This window comes from Euleptes europaea, chromosome 9, assembly GCF_029931775.1.
Source record: "Euleptes europaea isolate rEulEur1 chromosome 9, rEulEur1.hap1, whole genome shotgun sequence".
Lineage (NCBI taxonomy): Eukaryota > Metazoa > Chordata > Lepidosauria > Squamata > Sphaerodactylidae > Euleptes > Euleptes europaea.
In genome coordinates, this window is record NC_079320.1 from 24,109,183 (window position 1) to 24,131,861 (window position 22,679).

Below are 22,679 nucleotides of genomic sequence, written 5' to 3' on the forward strand. Positions count from 1 at the left end.
AACTGTGCCCCTCAGGCCAGTTCTACGCCCCTCTGAGGTCTGCGCCCTAGGCAACCGCCCAGTTTGCCTAATGGTAGCACCGGCCCTGCCCATAGCACAAATAACCTTCTCAGAAAATACCCTGAGTTGAATCGAATGAGCAAGCATGAGCATTTTTTTACATCTTGAAAATGTCTGATGACAGAGCTCATACAGCTTATGAGTCACATTTTTCTCCAGTCCTTCCACCAGGAGCTCAAGGTGGCTTCCACAGCTCTCCTCATCTCCTTGTTGCCAGTCTTATAATAGCTTAGCTAAGGGAGAATGGCAGGCCCAAGGTCACCCAGTAAACTGCATGGCAGAGGAGGGATATGAACCCAGATCTCCCAGTTCCTAGTCTGACCCACTTTCCACTGCACTACACCAGCTCTCAACTACACCTCTTCAAGATATCTTATGGAAAGAGGCTGTGGTTCAGTGGTAGAGCATTTCCTTGGCATGCAGAAGGTCTCAGGTTCAATCCCCGGCATCTCCGCTTAAAGGTACTAGGCAAGTAGGTAATGAGAAAGACCTCAGCCTGAGACCCTGGAGAGCTGCTGCCGGTCTAAATAGACAATACTGACTTTGATGGATCAAGGGTCTGATTCAGTATAAGGCAGGCTCATGTGTGATAAATCACATTTGATTCTCTTGAAGGAAAAAATAGAGTTTTCTTTTTAACCTAAAGTGCTGTGCCCAAATGGTCTTTGTAGAAAGGGCCTCTAAAAAGCCATTTTTGCTGTATTGTTATTCTGATTACATATATTCACACAGCGACTGTGAATCGGATTACACTGAGAAACAGTGTCTCCACCAAAACAACCCAGTGAGTGTGCAGATGACCGGAACTGTGCCTCCCACAGCCAGACACACATTATCCCTTTCAACCCAATGGCTTCCTTACTCGTTCCTTCCCCAGATATTATAGATGCACATGGGCAGACACTCTTGCACTTTATTATATGTGCACATAATCTGATCCATTCATTCATCTAATGCAGGATAAAATCTAATCCTTTTATAATCATTCAAAATATACTCCAGTGTTGCTTCACCAGAAACCAAACCTAATTTAATAATTAACAGTGAAAGTGTACACTTCAGGATACCTTAAAAATTCAACCTCAAAAATTCCTAGGAAGAGAAACAACAACTAGAGAAGCCTGCAGTTCACATCCCTGCTCACCCTCAATCTCACTGGATGACCTTGGGCTGGCAAGCATCACTCAGCTTAACCTACACCACAGGATTACTGCAAAGATGAACAGGGGGAAATTGTATGCAAATTCCCCTGAGCAAAAAAGAGTGGGGGGATGGGACAGAAGTGTGACAAATAGATAGCATGCAAATGTTACTACCGAAGGAACAGAAAACATAAAAGAGACACTTTTGGATTGAATGTGGAGTCTTCCAAATGCACATTATAGACATGAAAAAAAAGTTTTTGAAAGCACTTTTAGGTGCTTGCGTGCAAAGCAGAGACCTCCAGCTTTACTGTCTCAAAAAACATACACTCCATTTATAACATACAGACTCAGCTGATAAAGTACAGCTGCTTATCTAGACAAAAGATGATATGCCGTATTTGGCAATGGCTGTGGCTACTGCTTATAATTTGCATCAATATGCCTGATACAAGTGCCGCTCTGTGCAAGGAGTGTGAAAGATTCTTACAAAATGGAAAGAAAACAGTACTGCATTCCAACCTGATCCTGCCTACATCCACTTTAGAAAAAGCAAGGAAGCAATGTGACTTCTTTAAAACATGGCTGCTACCACTGCTAGAAAAGAGCACAAGTCCCAGAACCCCAGATCTTTCAAAGCAAAGGGAGTTTTTGCCATTGACTTCAATCAGAATTGCTGTTTATAGAGCACACTTTCTACGTGCTCCAAGTGCTCAGATATGACAATGGACTCTGTGTTACAAGTGAGAGGTTTCCCTAGACAAACTCTTCGGGTAGTAAAACTTCTCCTGGAATGTACCACTGCAGACTCTGGGTGGCGTTTGCACGGTGGAAGGCTTCTCCATGAAAACGAAATAAAAACACAGAGAACAAGCACATGTCAGGGAAGCTAGGTGGTACAATCTAGGAACAGAGCTACTGAAACCTCTATGTCAGTTGCCAGACTGAGATTACCATGAAGAATGAAGTTGAATTGAACAAGGAAAGGGACACAGCTCCATCACCCATTCCCTGAACAAAGGGCCAAAAGCAATATGGGGCTACAGGAAGAAAGTATACCTCCAAATCGTATATGTCCAAATCATCTTGCTCTTAAATGAGAAAAGAAAATAGAAATTAGCAATTAAGCCCATCACCACTTAACTATCCTGATGAGAAAGAGGTAGAAGGAAGACCCCAGAATTCTGCAGGAAGTGTGGTGAAGCTAACAAATCATAAGGTATGCTGAACTGACTGATCAGTCCATAGCCGTAAAGCCAAAACCCAGGCAATGCCCTCTGGCTAGCTCGAATCTGCCAACCCTTCTTTCGTTATAGATCAAACCAGAAAAGACACAGTAAAGCTTATATAGCTTAAGAACTACCAGTAACTCATGCAGACCCTAGAAGACTCAAGAAAAGATCATGAAAAGATCTGCTTAGGCATAAAGGACAGAGCCAGCGTGGTGTAGTTGTTAAGGTGTTGGTCTAAGACTCTAAGATTTAGAAAACCCAGGTTAAAATCCCCACTCTTGCCGTGGAAGCTTGCTGGATGACCTTGGGCCAGCCTCACACTCTCAACCTTGACCCTGGCTAGTATTTGGATGGGAGACCTCCAAGGAATACCAGGGCTGTGATGTAGAGGCAGGCAATGGCAAACCACCTCTGAATGTCTTTTGCCTTGAAAACCCTAAGAGTCATCACAAGTCAGCTGTGACATGATGGCACACAAAAAAAGGCTTAAAATTAATTTCATAGGATTTTTCCTTGTTCTGCTTCTGGTGCTGTTACTATTCCATGTTTCCAGGATGGAACAAAGCTTTTCAAGATGACAGAGAGAAGAGATTATTTTGGGGAAATTTTTCATCACTCAGAAGTAGCTTTCATCAAAGAAAAAGCTGGCAAACCCCAGCTTATAGTATATATACACTATAAATTCCAAATAAATTCCATTTCTGTAGTGACTCCCAGGTTGGTCCAGGGATGTATAAAAAGTTCTCTCTATACAGTTCATCCCTGTGGTTTGTTTACATAACACGGACACAGAACACCTTTCAAGGGTCCAAGTCCTGTTTGCCTGTTACGTAAACAAATGTGTCAAGACAAACCATGTGTGAGAAAGATCTTGCACATACTTGGACTGCTGCAGAAAAAGCAGCCAGACCAGTATAAATAAGTATGAAAGGAAACTTCATTATAAGTAAGGACTAGTGATCATTAATAAAGAATACCCAACAGACTCGTGAAGCTGTAGTTCCTGGGGCTCTTTAAGGGAAACCATGAGTACTGAACTGCTTTCAAACTGATTTACATTTTTAGATCCCTTCAAGTTACCTCTTCCCATTACGCCTATTCAGCTGCACAAAGGTAATTTGACACCTATTGTGAATCAGCCATGGATCAGAATATGAGCCCGCTGTGGCTACTTTTGTGGTGCTTCTGTGCAGCAGATATATTGAGATGATGACTGAGGTCCAAATTAGACGTTACATCTGGCACAAGTCAGATCTTTGCACAGCCAAACATGACGTTGGAGAAACAAAGTTCCCAGGCACTCCAAGTAGTGTTGCCAACCCTGAGCTGGCAACCCATGGAGGTTTGAGGGGTAGGGCTAGGAATTCCCCATGCCATGATGTCACTTCTGGCCGTGTAACCAGAAGTGACATCACAGAGTTGCTGCAATGCTCTAGCAATCTTCCAAACCTCTATGGTTGCCCCACTGAGATTTGTGGGACTGCTAAAAAAAAAAAAAAATCTCAGCAATGTATGACATCATTTCCAGTTATGTGAGGGGAAGTGACCTTGCAGCATCACTGCGATGGATCCCCCCTCCCATTTTGCTCCCTATAACAGCAGGTGGCTGGGGCAGAAGGTCTCCCACTATACCAGAAGACCTGTTTCCCCTAACTCTAGAGCAGGGGTGGGGAACCTTTTTCCTGCCAAGGGCCATTTGCACATTTATGACATCATTCAGGGGCCATACCAGGTGTAGATCTCCTGGTGGTGGGGGGAAGAGGCTAGGGTTGCCAGGTCTCCAGCCACCACCTGGAGGTTGGCAACCCCAGGGGAGGCCACACAGAGAAGGCCTGCAGGGTGCCCTCACTCCCCCCTCCCAGGCGGAAGGGCAGCCAGCAGTGCACCCAAGCAAACGAGGTGCCATGGGGGCACAGCCCACAGTCAATCAGCAAGGGAGGAAGGAAAACAGAGAAAGAGGAAAAGGGAGGAAGGGAGAGAAAGGGAGAAAGAAATGGAGAGAGAGGGAGAAAGAAAGAAAAGGATGAAGAGAGACAAAGAAAAGGACGGAGGGAGACAAAGAATGAGACAGAAAAAGAGGGAGAGAAAGGAGAAAGAGTGAAAGAAAAAGAGGAAGAAAAGAGAGAAAAGCCTTCCCCTCCCCCACACACACACCCGCTGGCCTCACGCGATCGGGCACCAGCCTCCCCTGCCCACACACACACCCGGCGGCGCACAGAGCCCCGTGCGACTGGGCCCCAGTCTCCATGCCCTTTCCTCCCCAGAGTCCACAAAAGCCCCCCCCCCCCGAAGCCCAATTGGCTCCTGCATGCATGCTCTGCCGCCGGGAGCCGCCAGCCTCTTTCCCCCTCCCTCTCGCTGCTCAACAGCCAACAGTCGGTGAGAAGAGGTCCAAAGGGCGCCGCAGCACCACTGTAAGCACCCTCTGGGAGGGCCGCCCTGCGCCCCGCCTCTGCAGCAGGGCCCCGGAGCTCCCGAGGGCCACAAACAATGTCCTCGGGGGCCGCATATGGCCCCCGGGCCTGAGGTTCCCCACCCCTGCTCTAGAGTCTGATTTGGCTTGAGACCATGGCACAGGTGCCATTTTCCCAAACCAAATGTGCCATTTTCCCAAACCAAATTAGATGGGAGGGGGGCTATTTGTACCAAGGCAGAACTCCATGTACGATGGATACTGCACATAAAGCCTTACAGCAGGGCAAATAGGGCCTCTTTGAGGCAAAATGGAGTGGGAGGGCAGGCTGTAGCTCCTCCTCATCCCATGCCATGGACCCAAGACAAATCAGGCCTCAGTGCGCTTGGGAACTTTAGTTCCCAGAGGTCATTGTTGGCTGTGCGAATGTCAGGGACAAGTCAGGGAGCTTCAGCTCTACTTGTGCAGATGTAACATCTAGTTTGGACCTGACTGGCACAAATTCATGGTGAACATGACCAGCGCTACTCCTGCAGAGTTCCCTTGTATTACTACTTGCTATAAAATCTGTCCACATACCTTAGAGGTCAACAACTTCAAAGGCAACTTTGGGACACTCTTAAGAATACCTTCTCACTGCCATTTTATGCATCCTTACTTGGAAGTCAGTCTCACTGAATTCACTGGGAATAATTTCTGAGTAAACAAGGATTGGCTCACGCCAAATCTATTGCTTAGGAATAGGCAAGGCTTTCAGTCTACAATAGAACAACTGATTAAGCCCTCATTCACTGCTTATTTAAGCAAAACTCAGTACACTTTGGATATTACTGAATCAACTGACTCCTCTTGTGAAAGTCTAATTAAGATGAGTGGGATTTTAAATATGATCAATAGCCCTAATCACTTATTTCATTTTTATCCTATTCTTCTTCCAACAAACCAAGGTTCATGGTCCCTCCCAATTATAATCCTTACAACAACCCTGTGACTTAACTCAACTTCAGAATTAGTGACTGCCCCAGAATATCCCAGTAAACCTCAAGACAAACTGGGGATTTTAACCCAGATCTCCCCACTCCCTAGGGCCAAACTAGATGCAATGTTTGGCATGAGTTGGGTCTGGGTTCTCTCAACTCAACTTGTATCCATCGCAGCCAAATGTTATGTTGAGGAAACAAAGTTCCCAAGTGTGTCAGGATCCAATTCAACTATGGACAACAGCAGAGGGAGGAGGTTGAAATAGCCCTTGAGCCTGTTGTGAGGATGCACATGCTCTGGATACTTTATGCGTAGCCCCACAGCAAGGCAAATGACACCCCACAGAAGGGCAAAGAATAGCTGAAGCCCCTTTTCTCCTGCCCATGGTCCTGAGCCAAATTGAGCTCAAGACCTGCCCCCAACATAACTGTTGGCTGTGACATTGAGCAGAGTCAAATGTCCCATCTAGTTTGGTTCCTAGTCTGTCTGACCCTAGTAAAACACCATTTTGCATCCAGCTACATATACATATCCACTGATGTCATTCCAAGTTGTACATACATATCTGTGTGCAGCTTAGGAACCTTAATGAATATCACAGAGTTGACAAATTCAGGCACATTCTAATGAAACAAAATTGGTACCAAAGGGGGAAAAAATCTTAGGGCTTGTTTATGTAGTTTTCATCTAAATTAAGAAAGCTGGGTTAATGCAAATAAGTATCTTGATTTTCTTAAAACAATTAATGGAAGAATATCAAATTGCTTTACCCCAAAATACACATGCTGGCTTGTTTGGCAAAAGTACTGCATAAAGATAGCATGTTTTGGGTTTTTTTACTTGCTCTGGGAGAAGGGGGATTCAACAATCCACTTCCTGCATCAAACTAGAAAATACTGACTTCAGTGGAATTTCACCTATTGAAACTTGTGCTGAATTAGCCATTTTGTTCTGTTATCATCTAATAACAGTACAATCCTGAAATTTAAGCACAGTTTAAAACGAAAACGAACAACTGAAATGAATATTCCAAACACAGGGAAGATTTAAATTTCTGTAAAAGGGAACAGTGCCTAAATTTAGATTGTTGCATATAACAAACCAGTGCAGCATATTCTGCAACTTTCTGGTATTTATTGTGTTGACCCAAATAATCTTATGAAAGTGTTTGTCTGTGGAAAGAACAATCCTGTTCATCCAGCTGTATGGTTGGGGGGCTCAGCAACCCTCCAGGAATTTATGTAAAGGAAGTTGCACAACAAACACTGATTATAACAACTGTCATGTGCATGCCTACAATGCAAATTCCAATGAAAGTATTTAGCAAAGAAAACAAATTGTGTATTAATACATTATACAAGACAGGGCTTGACAAATCCCAGGTGCTGGGGTACCATGGTGCCTAGAAATTTCATTGTGGCATCTAGGACTTTCAGCAGAACTTTATTGTAAAGGCCGCTTGGGGAATCTCAGTGGAAGTACAAACCTTATTTAGTTGAAGGATAAAGGTTAACTTTCTGTTGTGATAACAACCAGGATTATCCCATATTTATGTGTTTCCACACTTTTGTTATAGCTTTAGAAAAATGATCAGAAACTGTAAAGTTTAGGATTATGTTTTGTGGCAGCAATAATTAGAAAGCACGGTCCTTAAAATATAAACCCTGAAGGCCAAAAAATAAGTCTGGCTCCTAAAATTTTGAGGTGCTCGTAAAGCTGAAGAAAATTTGTCAAGGCCTAATAAATTGGGTTGCCAGGTCCCTCCTGGCCACCAGTAGGGGATGGGAGAGTAGTGTTTTCAGATTCAGGTCGGGAAACTGCTGGAGATTTGGGGATGGTGCATGGGGAGGACAGGGACTTCAGTGGGGTACAATGCCAAAGAGTCTACCCTTCAAAGCATCTATTTTCATCAGGGGAACCGATTTCTTTAGTCTGGAAATGAGCTGTAATTCCAGGGGATCCCCAGGTCCTACCTGGAGGCTGGCATCCCAACTCGTAAAGGACATACAGAGGCAAACCCGTTTTATTTAAACAAACAGTGCAATCCTAAGAAGCATTACTCCAGTCTAAGTGCATTTATTTCAATGGGCTTAGACTGGAGTAACTCTATTTAGGATTGCACCGTTAGGCTGTAACTTTGTGAATTACTTAAAATTACTTGGCCCTTTTACTCTTAAGAGGCCTACTTTGAAGCAAACATGCACAGGATCAGAATGCATAAGTGACAGAGCGTGGGTGGAATCCAAAGGGCCCCTTGACCATGCTAAAAGCACTTCAGCATATGTAAGTTGGATCCACAATTTTTACAGATTTCCCATTTGAACTACAGTCCCCCTTGCTGCATACCACACTGGTCCTGAAGATTCCCAGACCCTTAGGAGCAGGATCTGGGGTAGTATTGGTGGGGAGGGGGGAGAGCTACAGAAGATGGGATGAGAGGAAAGATTTGTTCTGCAAATGGCCTTCCACTTATGGTTCTTTGGATCAAATTAGTTGAACACAATCCATGCCTAAATCCCATTCGTTGCAACTGAATATAGCCATGCATACCTTTTTGTGTGTTATGACCCTAGTCACAGCCAGGCCTGGCAGACATAATGTCCATTTTTTAATTGGATAGCCCTAGTAGAGCACAGAAAATACGAACACATTTGAAAGAGCATAATGCATGTCAGGTGTGGGGCAAAAGATGCCATACAGAGCAGGCCTTTTCACCAGTTCCCTGAAACAGATATTAAACTTTTACTCTTTTAAAACTTCTGTCCAGCAAAATGTTCCGCAAAATTGAAACACAAACATGTTATACATTTAGCCAGCCAGGATTCATTTCAAGCTAGTCTTGCACTGAGAGCTTCTTAAATCTAAATTGTTTTTAAAATTATACTGGAAATGTGGAGTGCGACAGGGAGAGCAGAATTGCCACCGTGAGGAAGTCAGGACATGTACCAATACATTATCACATGGCAACTGCAAGAACAGATTGTGTTTAATAGATGTTTATTATAGTATTTATCCATTTGACTCATTAAACTGTCCATCTCAGCAACCAGCGTTGTTGCTATTTTACACTAAGAGCCAACCAATATGATAAAGCATGAGTGTTGCTGAACCTCTTTTCTGATGGTCCCGCACTCCTCTTTTCATTCTCAGACCTCTCATTCTTTCAGTGCACCCTCAGACTTCACATATTCTCTTCACTTCCCTACTTTTGCTTTTTCTTCTTCTCTGATTATGTCTTTTTGTCTTGCCCTTCTCTCAATGCCATTAGTTGATCTGCTCTGATGTCACAGCATCCTGGAAGGGTTGCCATGGCTCTTATGTGTTGGACTTAATGGCAGTTCATACATCCCTTTAAAACATGGAAGAGTCTGGCATTTGATGACCACATTCCACCCAGAATTCCATTGACATGATGGGAACAGTGCAACAAAGCAAAACTTATAAATTCATTTTCATTTCTGTGAGGCTTATTTGGGATAAGTTTCTTATTGGCTGTGCACTTTGTATATGCACACAAATACTGTCTACACTGACATATACAGTGTATCTACATCAGTATTGCACATTCAGTGGAATGGGAAATTTTGCTTTTATTTGTTTGAAAATGTCATGCTTTCTTTCTTTCCCCCGTTCTTAGACCGAGGTCTTGAACAATAAAACCATAACTTAAATAAGACCCATCTCTAAAAACAACCTCCCTTCATCTCTTCTCTGCAGCCTCTAAAAAAGGAGCAACAAAATAAGTACACTGGGGGTTAGAGTCCTCTAAGAGGAATTGAACCTTTTGCTCCAAAGTTGCTCGAGAAGATGTGGACCATTTGTTAAAACATGGTATAATGCATTTTAGCCTAAATTGGTATATGTAAGGACAATGCAAAATGATATGTACCAAGGAGTCTGAAGACTGACTGAAGAGGGCAGGGACACAGCCGGTCTGAAAAAGGGATCTTTAGCATATGGCCCAGCAAAACCATTGAAAAAGGGCAATTAAATCTTGAATGCATAAAGATTCTACATAACTTTGGACTAACCAGATAATCCAGATAGGAAAGAAGACTACCCTTAGATAACAGGCCCAGGGCAAGTGGAGAAAAAAGCGTTGGTTGTGCACTTTGCATATGCACACAAATACTCTCTACACTGACATATCTGTATCTGTAGATATGCTGTATCTATATCAGTATTGCACATTCAGTGGAATGGGAAATTTTGCTTTTATTTGTTTGAAAATGTCATGCATAGGAATTGATGAGAATAGCTGGAAAGTGAATGAAGGGGATTAAATTTCAGCTCTCTTTAAGAGGATATCAGGTCCTCTAAGGATTTTAAAGATCAAGGGGCCATTAGAACAGATGATCAGCAAGGAGACTTCACAGATCTGCTGCTTAATCCATTGGTTCTGACATTGCCAGGTGCACAGTGCCTCTTGCAGAAATATTTTAAATCTCTTGTCTGTCCCCCTCAAAAACATCCAGGTTTGTGGAGGAAAATCCAGTGGTTCCTTTAAAACGTTTTTTAAACCAAACCAGATTAAAGCTATGTGACTATCAAAGTTTAGGATGACTCCAGTTCCCATTAATGTCAGAGGAGGAAATCACATCAATTACAAACAGGCAGCTTCAGTGAGACCTCAAATGACTATAACCTGCTTTTTAATTTACAATCCATACATTATTGTACATACTGATGAAGAATACTAAATGATAAAATAAAAAATAGGTTGGATCCAGCCAGCTTTTTTGCTCAATCACAGCCAAGTCCCCTCCTTATTACAACTCCTGTTCCACATGGCTTTTGTCCATGTAGGTCCCATGATCTGCACATGGCCTATTTCGGTGGTCAAAGAGGAACTTATCTTCCCTTTTTCACCAGCAAAGAAGCTGGTTAGACCCAGCCTATATACTCCCAAAACAAACACACCTCCTCTTTTCTCATAGAGAAAAATCTGTGCTGAATAAAATACCAAGTGGAGAACCCAAGTCTTTATTTCCTTTGCAAAAGAAACCAGAGCTAACTTTTACAACAGGCAAGGTGAGCACATTTTAAAAGGGCTATGCCCCCTAACACTCACGCTTCATCCTTAAAAGGACAGATTCCAAAAAACAGTATAAGAGAATTCTGCTATGGTGCAAATTTCACTGGCGGGAACAGGTTGGAAGAACTAGAATATGAGCCCAATCATTACCTTTCACAGTAAGCAACTAGTGCATTTCGGAGCCAGAATGCCAAAAAGGATGGGGGGGGGGGAGTTGGCTGGATATTTTTCTCCCTGCAGCACACTCTAGAAGCCAGAAAACAGACCGTCTTTTTTTCTGCTGACTTTCCAGTTAGTTACCCTAATCATGTTAGCTGCCTGTTCCATTTTAGTCTCCCGTAATCTCCCTACGCAGCTGATTGTCATCACAGAATGCAACACACAGCTAGGAAGGGAAGAGGAGGAGGAATCTCTCCTCTGAGGCTGTTCCTAACTGACCCCCTAGCCATATAACTCAGTACTGTTACGCTGTCCCCTTTTGCCAGAAAAGCAAAAGAGCAAAAGTTGTATCACTGACCATAAGACCTTTGTCTCCCCAGTGGTGAGACCAGATGTTGCTACAATTTAAGGGCCAGACCCTGCTGCTTCCATTGCGATGGAGAGGAGGCCAGATTGTGGCTCTCTTCCAGCTCATTCTCAAATCCCTGTTGGCTTCAATAAGAGATTTACACCCTGATTCTAAAAACGATATTATGCTCATAAAATCCCAAGCTCATATTCTGCCTTGAAAGTTAAGTCCCTTGATTTCAGTTGAATGCCTCTGCAATTTATCAGGGAACATTCTTCTGAGGATGATCCGACCTTAAATTGTCCTAACGTTTGAAATGTGTTTTTGTCATACTGAAAAGCTGGACAACCCACAAATGCCTCAACAGAGGAAAAACTAACATGACACTTAGCATGACCGGTTTGGCAATATTGTGGCCTGGTCTAGATCCTCTAACTCAAGAGACAGCTCCATTGCATCTGATGTCAGAATCAAGAGTGTAGATGTGGATGTAAAGTCATCAAAATCAATGCCTTTGGACAAAATGTAAAATAACAGCATGCAAAACCAACCTGGACCACCCCATTTTTTCCCCTTGTGTGAGATAAGCTATGTTAGCCATGCCCCTTAGCTTGTAATTTACAGTAGGAATTATTTTAATGTGCACTAATGGGAAGCAAATAAGTAGTCTCTCTGGATAAATAATGATTATGCCTTTTTAAACGTACCGTAAATCTAAATGAACGCTACGGATGGGTGTGAATATGCAGGGGCTCTACGTGATATCAATCTTATTTTATGTATTTACCACTATTAATTGCATGTGTCAAGTTTTCATATTATTATGTGTTGGTTTTTTCCCTAATCATTCAATAACTAGAGTGGATTTATATAGGAAAGATGAAACCAATTCTTTTATTTTCTTTTAAGAATATGGAAAGCAAGACTTTATTCAAAAGTATAGAAGTCAAGAATAAAATAATCAATTTCCCTATTTTACTTGTGGCCAGCAAGAATCATCTCTGGCACAAAGAACATTAGTTTTTGTAAACTTTTTTTTTTTAACCTTGACGCTATGGATTTATCACAAATGACCTATGCTGGCACGCACTGAATCACACAGTTCCTCTGACAGGCCAGCATCTCCATTTGTGGATGAGGGGGCTGTGATCTCCACCAATTCCCCTCTACCTCTGGAGACCCCCATCTTACCCATATGCTATTCCTGAAAGTCCAATAACTTCCAGAAGCAAAATTGGCCCGGGGGTGGGGGGTGGGGAGAGGCTCAGTAAACTACAAGAGTGCAAGCAGGAAAGCCCCAAAGTTTGAGGATGGCTATCTACATGCCACTGGTATGTGTAAGCAGGAAGGCAAATTAAATTCTAAAACGTTGCGGACCACTAACTTTTCTGAACTTATTTGCTAGCTTGCTGCATCTAGAATTGGCACAACTGTCCATGACTAGTCAACTGGCCACCTGTGACTTGACCATGGTCAGATATTTAACAAGGCCAAGAATGCCACTCTTTTAATTGCCAGCTTGAATGAATAATGGGCCATCAGGCAGCAACTGACTCATTGTGATCCCAACCACAAACCAAGAGACATACAGAAGTGGTTCGCCATTGCCCTCCTCTGGATAGAACTCTCCCCCCCCCAATCTTCCTTGGTGGTCTCCCATCCAAGTACTAACCATGGCCAGCTCTGGCAAGCTTAGGCTAAGCTGGACTATTTTGGCTACTAAGTGGCAGCTTACCTTTCTTATAACATTTCGGTGTCATTTGATAGCAAAAGTGGAAACTGGGCCTGCTTCCTGCTAACCCCACAGCAGTCAGAGGCAGACCAAGCAACATAGCACAGCATCTCCTACTGGCTGCCTCTTCCAACAGCAGTCACTTCCACATAGAAATACAAGCAGTGATCAGTGGCGAAGGTCACACTCCCGTACTATTTTAAAAGCACGCTGCATTATTTCACAGTTCACTGATTTGGTTTTGTAGTGAACACTAGCACCAAATCTGCTGATGATTAAAGTATCCTCTTTTGTTTTGCTGTTGTAATAAAGTTAATGCTTTAAAAATACTTGACAGTAATTTGATCCCCCCCACTGGCTAAATGCTTAAGCCTAGCATCACCTGCACATAAATGTTTAGCAAGGGTGTACCGAAGGACAGCATCACAATCATGACACTGTCCCAACATCTCAGGCAACCATGTTGGCATAAACAGGAACCAGCCTTGAACTCCATTACAACAATCCAATGCCCAACAAAATCTCCACAGGATCCGGGGGATATGTCCTTCAGTGCCAGGGAACATCTCATGCACGCAACAGGATTATGTGAGCAAAATACCTGCAGTTCCCTGTGCCTTTACTTGTACAATGGAATTTCTGGACTGGGCCTGTTGCGGAACGCATAACATTATTAAAGTTCCGCTAATGCAAATTAGAAGAAGACGGGTTAAGGAACGCTGTGTCTAGTTTCCATTTCCCCCAGACAAAGCCTGCAGCATTTATTGCTAAACTGGAAAACGCCTCTCACAACTTATAGAAATATGGAACACAACAGGTAAGCCTGGTATTTGCTCCATCAGGAGCCCATCTCGTCTGCAGTGAATCACTGCTGGGCTTGTTACTGACTGAAAGAGACTGCAAGCCAATCTAAAACTGAGAAGCTGGTTCATCAGGGAGACTCTTCTCACCCGTCTGCAACCACGGCAGAGGCTTCAGTTCAGTCATGTAGGCCCCGTCAGTCTCTGACATGCTTCCAGCTGGTTGCCTTACAACCAGACCTGGGTTGGCTCACATGTGCTTCAGGCGTTCACGCTGTCACTATTTATTATTCAATTAAAAAAAAGAAGAAGAGGAGGAGGGAAATGAATAAGAGGGGGAATCCCTAACTAAAATAGAAAGTGATTCAGTTTTGAACGTGCTTCTGACTGGCCAGCAATGTGCCTGTAAGGAATATTACGCCATGACACAGTTTCTGACTGGCTGTGACCCACAGCTGTGAAATGTCTCCCAATGGCTCTACAAGCTAAAAAAAGGGAATCCTGCTAATCCTGGCGTAACACTCTGTGTCTCTCTGTGCATATGAGACAGAGAAGACAAGCAACTAAAAAGAGAGGAGGTTCTGAAAGTACTAATAAAAACCATGCACTTTTACTAGTAGCAGCCATTAAGCAGTTTTAATATGCAGCTTTCTCTTGTGACAAGCCTGGACAATTTTTAAAGTTAGTCACCGTCAGGCAAAAAGAAATTCACCCAATGTGCCTATAAACATCCACCAGCCCTTCATTTTTTTTAAAAAAAATCTGTTACCCCCACCCCCACCCCCATATAACTAACTTGCTGATCAGACAGATTGGTAACCAGACCATCATGTCAACTACCCAGAAGCTACTTTATGGGAATACTTTAAGGCTACAGTCCCAAGCGTATTGACAAGAGTTGGTTTTTATATGTTGACTTTCTCTACCACTTAAGAAAGAATCAAACCGGCTTACAATCACCTTCCCTTCCCCTCCCCACAACAGACATCCTGTGAGGTAGGTGGGGCTGAGACAGTGTGACTAGCCCAAGGTCACCCAGCTGGTTTCATGTGGAGGAGTGGGGAAACAAATCCAGTTCACCAGATTGGAGTACACCGCTCATGTGAGGAGTGGGTTATCAAACCCGGTTCTCCAGATCAGAGTCCACCACTCTTAACCACACCACGCTGGCTCTAGGAAGCAAGTTCAATAGAATTCAGTGGCACTTCCTTCTCGGTTAACATGTTCAGCATGGGGCTACAAACTTTAGAAAAAGTTTGTTAAGAAAATTGTTTTATAAAAGATTGTTAACCTGATGGGAAAGAACTTTGTCTCTAATCCAAAGGTAGCTGTCATCATGGGAAGAGTTAGATGTTAAGAAAGAAACGTGAGGTCTGAAGCCAATGCTTTGTTCACACCATGCTCAGAAATGATGTGGGTGGGGACAACTGGTGGATGGAAGGTTATACTTAAAAGACACCCCCCCACACACACACACACACTGAAATTCCCTCTATACGAAGCTGCTCTAGTACAGTCAGACCAATGGTCCTTCTAACTCAGTCGTGTCTACTCTGACTTGTAGCACCTATCCAGGGTTTAAACCAGAAAAGATATTTCCCAACATGTTGTCTGAGATCTTCCACTGGAGGCGACAGGGGACTTCCTGAATGCAAAGCGTTTGTTTTTCCCCTCCCTTGGCCCACTGCAGATGTTGCCCACCTTTCTCCCCACACTATTTCAGCAAACAGGATCTCCTCTGATCTCTCCAGTATCAGAGGAGCATGTCTAATATATTATATCCTGTGGAACACAGGCAGGATAATGCTGCTGTAGTCGTCTTGTTTGTGGGCTTCCTAGAGGCACCTGGTTGGCCACTGTACAAACAGACTGCTGGACTTTGATGGACCTTGGTCTGATCCAGCATGGCTTTTCTTATGTTCTAAACATGGCCTACGGCTGCAATCCCAGGGACACTTGGTTGGGAGTGAGCCCCGCTGAACACAGTAGGATGTGCTTCTGAGTCAACAACCACAGGGTTTAGGTCATTCACTACTAACCTTGTCCACTGATTTCAATGGGCCACGCAGATGGATGGAAGCCAAGTTTATCCAGAAGCAAGTCCCACTGTTTTCTATGGGACTTCCTCCCAAGTAAGTATGCATAGTGTACTCTTGATAAAAACTAACTTTAGCTGGCTTGGGGCCAAAGTGTCTAAGATTATGATAATGTTGTGCGATGGGGCTACACTTAATGCCAGCAAGGGAAAGGGGGAGGGAAATAATAATCTTTTTTAGTTATGGTTTAGTGTTCAAATCCAGCATTTACTGTTTATTGTAAAAATCACAATATACATTCTTTGAAATGTTCTATGAAATAAACAGGAGTGCATTCGCAACCAAAAAGAATAACAGGCAAATCTATATACAACTGATTTCTACCATCTGAAATATAATCCATAGAGGCTGTCGCAGTGATGTGTTTTTTATGTTATCATATATGCACAATAAGAAGCTATGGGAAATATAGTAAGAATGAGTTATGAATTAAACTTTCCAAAAGGATAGTTCAGCCTTCTAGGATGAAAGGAAACTAGTATCATCCAAATGTGTGTTTCTTTTTTTCTCAGAGGAAAACTTTAAACTTAGTGGTGACACTGATACCCATAAACTGGTTGTCAGTTTGGAAGATCACTTCTGCTGATCACAGTGGATTTCCTCACTATGTTGCTAATTCTGGTGACTTTGTATCTCCCAGCAACTAAACAGAAGAGTACTCTTCTGTATCAAAGACGCTCTCTCTCTGTACCCCTCATACACCTTCAGTCTTGTCTGATAAGTTCATCTAACCAGCAACACTATAATTTTAATAATGACAGGGATTTAAATATGATTACAAGTCTTTCCTCTTGTTTGGCTCCATCTAAAAATAATACTATTAGTCACTTTACTCTTTTTTTTCTCCTTGCTGTCTGCTAGACTAAAATACATGAACTGAAATTTCCACAAGATCCTCTCTTGGCTGTTGTCTGTATGTCTACCAAACTTCAAAACCTGTTTGGTTGTTGTTGTTGTTAACAGCTCTGTGATACTGAATACATTGTCAATTCTGGACAGATTTAAAAAATAAATGTATATACATTTCAATCACACATAATAATTTCAAGCATAGATGTATTTTTTTAACCCAGTTGTAAAACATACCACAAAGGGTAATTTGGTAAGAATGCAGCCAAAAAGGATTGCATTTCATAGCTTCCTTCCCCAGCCCTGGATTTCCCACCACCGAGACTTCCCCTCCCCCCATTCCTTGAATCAGATTACCACCAAATCATCCCCTAAGAAGTCACCCTAAAATTAGCCTAGCTATGACTTTGTTCTGAACCGATGACAATTATCAAATCAGGAGTTCAACTTGGGGGGGGGGGGATGCTGCCCTACTCTCCAAACAAAGCAAAAATCCACACAGCAGGGGAAAAAAGGAGGGAGACCCCTCATAATGACGACCATCAATTTAGAAATTAAAATAAATGCCTCGTGTGCATTCAAAATATATCAGGTTTTTAAAAAAGATTCACCCTTCACCATTGGTTTCACATAAGTAAAAAATAGTTTACATGTCACCAAGACAGAACTCTTTATAATAACAGATAAAATATACAGACTTTGTTCAGATCAATTTATAGTGTAATTTATAGTGTAGAAGTGATTTTTTTTTTTTTGTTTAAATTTTCGTGACATTTTTGTTTTTGGTTGTTTTTGAAAAAAAAATCCTTCTCTGATGTTAAAGGTTTTGTCAGGCTTTTCATTTCCAAATAACACGTACTTTTTCCACCCCTTTGGACCCCCCTTTTTTTAAAAAAAAAAACCAGGCTTACTCCCAGACCCCACACATTCCTTTTCTCACAGGGGCTTTGCGGCCCCCCTTCCCGTCCAGACCTGTGTCCATGGCAGGCCCAAACCAGTGGCTTTGTTTTTGTGGGGAGGGGAACTGCAATAAACAGGGAGCGGGGCCTCAAAGAGACTTTTTTTCTCCACAAAGGGGGGGTGGGTGGGTGGGGGGGTGGGTGCCCCCCGTGCGTCCCCCTCCCTCCTCACAACCTGAAGGAGGCTTCGGAAAAGGGATGCTGCATCTTGAAACTAGACAAGAAGCACTGCAGAGGCGGGGGAAGGGGGTTCACGAGGGACGGCGGGAGGCTGGGAAGAAAGAAATCATCTCCTCTGACCTCGAGCGAAGTGCCAGGTTTTTTCTTTAGCTCTTCACATTTCCTAAATTTGCAGATCTGGTGTCCCGTTTTGCGGTTCCTGCAGCTGCTGCAGACGCCACAGTTGATCAGCCGCTTGCAGGGCACGCACACCCCGCACCGTTTCCGCTTCTTCTTGGCCGGGTTGCCGGCCCCGCCGCCTCCCCCGCCGCCGCCTCCCCCGCCTCCTCCACCAGCGCCGCCGCCGCCGCCTCCCGCCCCCCCGCCTCCTCCTCCTCCTCCGGCGGCTCCCAGGGAGGAGGAGGACGACGAGGCGGAGGAATGGCTCTGCGGGCAGTCTGCCAGATTGGCAATTTGAAACGCGCTGTCTGTGACGGCGGCCGAGGCTGCCGCCGGGGAGTGCAGGGCTGTCATGACGATGACCCCGGGAGGTAATGAGATGCCCCCTAAAGCCGGGATGGCGGAAAAAGTCCCCACGCGCTCGGGGAGATTCATTATCTCCGCTTCGGCGGCGCCGCATTTGAGCTTGTTCATGCATTCCCCCGCCAAAGGTCTGCAGTGCTCGGGGGCCAAGGTGGAGAGGAAATTGTTGTTGGCCATTTGCAACGCGGGCTGCTCGGCGGGCGCGCAGCCAGGCTTGCCCAGCCGCTGCGACTCGTTGCGATGGTGCAAACCGCCGCCGCCGCTCCTGCTGGCGGCGTGCAGGGCAGAGGCGGGCGAGGCGGCCGAGGATGCCACCGACGCGGCGGCTGCTGCTGCTGCAGCCGCCGCCGAGGAGGAGGAGGAGGAGGCGGCTTTGCGGGCCGCCACCACGCCGCCGGCCGCGGCCGCCGCGGGGTTGGGGCCCCCCACGCCGGCGCCGCCGCCCCCCGCGCCGCTGCCCCACAGCATGGCGGTGGCGGCGGCGGCCGTGGCGGTGTCGCAGTTCCAGGGGGACATGCCGATGCGGGCGGCGGCGGCGGCGGCGGCGCTGGGGAAGATGGGGGTGGTGATGCGGGCGATCTTGGCCGCCTGCGGGAAGGCGCCGCCGTTGGTCTTGTAGAAGGTGGCGAAGGAGCGGTACCTCTCCATCTCCGAGTTGTAATCCACAAGGCTGTTGAGGGCGCCGTCGGGCAGGTGGTTCTCCTTGGGCAGCCCCGGCGCCTCGGGGTTGGGCCCCGTCTCCACGCACACGTTGGTGTTCATGGTGCCCAGAGGGGGGTGGGGGTGGGCCTGGGGCAACAGGGTGGGGGGGAAGGGGGAGGCGGGAGGGGAGAGGAAAGGGGGGCCGGGGAAGGCCAGGGGAGGGAAGGGCAGGGCGGGGAGGAGGGCCACTGGAGCCGTCGGGCGGGCGGCGGGGGCGGCGGGGGCGGCGGGCCCTTTAATCCTCCCGGGCGGACGTCGCGGCCGACGGCGAAGGGGTCTCAGGCAGCCGCATCCTTAGCCCCGGGAACCGGCACCGCTGAAAGAGAGAAAGTCGTTGGCGAAAAGGGGCACACGGGGTCGGCGCCGACGAGGGGATGGCAGGCGCGCACCAGCCCAGCGCGGCAGAGCGCACGCAGGGGAAAGGAGGCACCCCAGTCATTCCGGCTCCTTTGCATCACAATCGATAAAGACATGATCCCACCACCGCAGCCCCCTCCCCTCCCCTCCCCCTGGCTACCTTCCCTTAACCTCCCCCCCTCCCCTCCCCTCCCCTCCCCAGTAAACGCTTTAATGGCTGGGAACAGGCAGGGGGAGGGAGAGCTGACAAATGCCAAGGGAAAGGGGGCAAGCGGAGTGCTAAACACATGCAAATGACGGGTGGGAAAAGGCTCGGAAGCCTCTCACCAGAGGGCATCGGGACGCTAGGAAACGTGCGAACAAGGGCGGCCCGGGCCAGCCGACGCTGAGAGGCAGCAAGGGGGCTGGAAGGAGGCAAGCCGCCAGGAAATTAGCAAACGGAGAGGAGGAGGAGGAGGGGGGGGGAGTCTTACCAGGCTTGGAAAGTACAAACTGCAAGCCAGCCCCGACAGATTCGACTGTCCTAAACCTGAACGCTGCCGGAGAGAGAGAAACCCTGGACTCTTCCGCTCCTCCGAGAATTAGCAGCAGCCACCCTGGGCGCCCTTGTGTGTCTGAGGGTCATTAGTTTGCCTCCCAGGCCAGGTGCCCTTGGTGCAGGGGCAGCCCAGGAGAGGCCCTAATCCTTCCCCAAACACCAAATCTAGGAATAAAGGGGTCCCCATAGAATAATAGATACATCGCAAGGCATTTCCACCGGTTTTGATCTAAGACCCTGCATTTGCTGTGGGCACTGAACTATGTGGTACTCTCCGGGCATGCTTTTCATTCTTAAAAGCCAGGGTGGTTGCCACAACTTTAGGTTAGGTAGCTAGACTGAGAGTCTCCTTGATGTATTCTGTTGTTGTTGGGTTTTGGAGGGTTTTTATTTTGTGGAGGGGGAAGGATCTGCAAGGTTTCTTGCTCAATACACTATCCAAACAGCAGTCTTCTGGGTTTATTGTTGTTGCAATTATGGATTTTAAAATACCAAATCTGATAGGCCGTCCTCACAACAGTGAGCGGTGGTGGGGGCTAGTTTTCAACAAGGAAACATACTCTTCTGACCTTTGGGAAGAGAAAAACAGACCATAAAGCCTAGTCACAGGATACAATTCTATTTCTTTGTAATCCAGAATGCATTTTCTGCAAAAAAAATGTTTTACCTCCCTTGGTCACGTTTTGCTTGATTCCAATCTTTTAAAAAATAATAATCCAAATAGATTAGGTTCTTTTCAGGCATGAAATGGGGGCCCATGTACAGCTTTATACCTCAACACCTTGCGTTGAAAAATAGTTATCAATTACACTAACTGCAGTCATAATTAGACTAATGAACCATCACAAACCCCTCTACCAGCTGCAAAAACTTTGTCCAACCAATAAAATACACCAGAGAGAAAATGATGGGATTTAGATCAGTGACTCTAAACTAGGAAAGAGCAAATCTGGAAAACAAAACCTCAGCTGAAGTAGGAACCAACATTCATCCTTCAATCATTGAAGGACCCTAATCAGACAAGAGCTACCTCTTCCTTTTTACATCACGGGGGAAAAAACCCTGAAACCATTCCTCCCTGTAGAGATCTGGTGGCAATAAGGTCTTCTCCCTACTGGCTTAAAAAAAAAAAACCCACAAGAGATTCTATGCACAAAACAGCCTTCTCTTTCCTTTTTTTAAGGAAACGAAAGAAACTAACTTTCATGTCTATTAACAACTACTTAATATCACTAGTTTTACTGATTCCATGGGGATAATATGCTCCAATGGGAAGAGACCGCACTAATTTGAGTCTTTTTTTAAGGGAAAAAAGGGCTGTAAATAGAACATGCATCGGTGCCCCATTTTCATAGCATTAAAGTGGCTTTTCTCTACAAAAGCTTTCTTTGCTACCATTCCAGACTATCTCCTCCTCCTCCCTCCCCCCTCAATTCCCCTGCAAGGTTTATTGCTACCAGAAACGAGAAAATTATGGTGCCCACCAACCAGGTCATTATTGTTTAATCGATGTATCTCTGGAGCACGGGGGAAAAGGTGTCGAAGGCGTCTCTGTTGATTTATACTTTTTTTAAAGATTAAAACTGCAGCCCAAATTTTTTCTTTTAAAAAAAATTAAATTCAACGCAGAGCAGCTAAGCCTCCCTGATTTTGCTTACTGCTTCAGCCAATGTGACTGTACATGTTCAATATTGCATGTCTGCTCTGCCAGAGACAGAGAGATCAAAGGTCATATTTAGCATTCAGGAGGAGGGGCTGGTGCAGATTAATTAATAAATTAATACAGTAGCGCCTTTTATTGCCCAAGCCCTCGCATTCATCCACTTTTAACAACCCCAGCGGTCCAGGAGGCGGAAAAAAAACAGAACGAAGAAAGGGGAGGAAGGGAAAGGAAGGGGGGGGGAAGGGAAAGAAAGAAAAGAGAAAAGGAAAGATGCTGTTTGGGGGAGGAAAAAAAAAACACAATCACTTACCAGTCTCTGTGTTTGGGGGGGCTTGGATTTGCAGACGCTTAACCCGCCTGTCTGTCTTTAATTAGTTGCACATCACTCCCTAACACAAAGAAGAAAGGGGTGGGAGAAAAAAAAAATCCTGATGTGTCTTTGGCAGCTCCTCAATTACAACTTTGATACTTGTAAACAAACTGTAAAGGGCGGCGAACGGGGGGTGGGTGGGGTGGGGGAGGAGTGGTGGGGAAGAAATAAAGACGCCGATCCAGTAAGCAAATACCTGTGAGTGGCTTTTTTTTTTTCTTGTTGCAGAGAAAGGAGGAGGAGGAGGAGGGGAACGGGGGGGAAGAGAGAAAGAGCAGGCACCGCGAGTGTGTGTGCGTGTGTGCGTGTGTGCGCGCCTGGATGTGCGGGAGCGCTCGCCTTGTGTGCTCGGTGGTCTCCCTCTCCCCGCGCGCTGCGCTCCGTCCGTCTCTCCCGTCGCTGTGTGCGGGGAGGGATGGGGAGGGAGGGAGGCCGCCGGGGGAGTCTCTTCCCTCTCCCCCCCCACCTTCGCTCTGTTTGTGAGCCTGCGTGTGTGTGTGTGTGTGTGTGTGTGTGTGTGTGTGTGTGTGTGTGTGTGTG

The 22,679-nt window shown here is 45.6% G+C and overlaps 1 protein-coding gene across 1 annotated transcript in view; it reads right to left on the reverse strand.

Annotated features, from left to right (window-relative positions):
* CXXC4 (CXXC finger protein 4) overlaps nt 1-19,407 on the reverse strand; it is a 51,912-nt gene extending 32,505 nt beyond the window's left edge. The window contains exon 1 of the mRNA XM_056855365.1: nt 18,108-19,407. Coding sequence (XP_056711343.1) covers nt 18,108-19,271 — 1,164 coding nt within the window. The 5' untranslated portion in view covers nt 19,272-19,407. The remainder of the gene's footprint in view (nt 1-18,107) is intronic.
* Between the last annotated feature and the right edge of the window lie 3,272 nt (nt 19,408-22,679).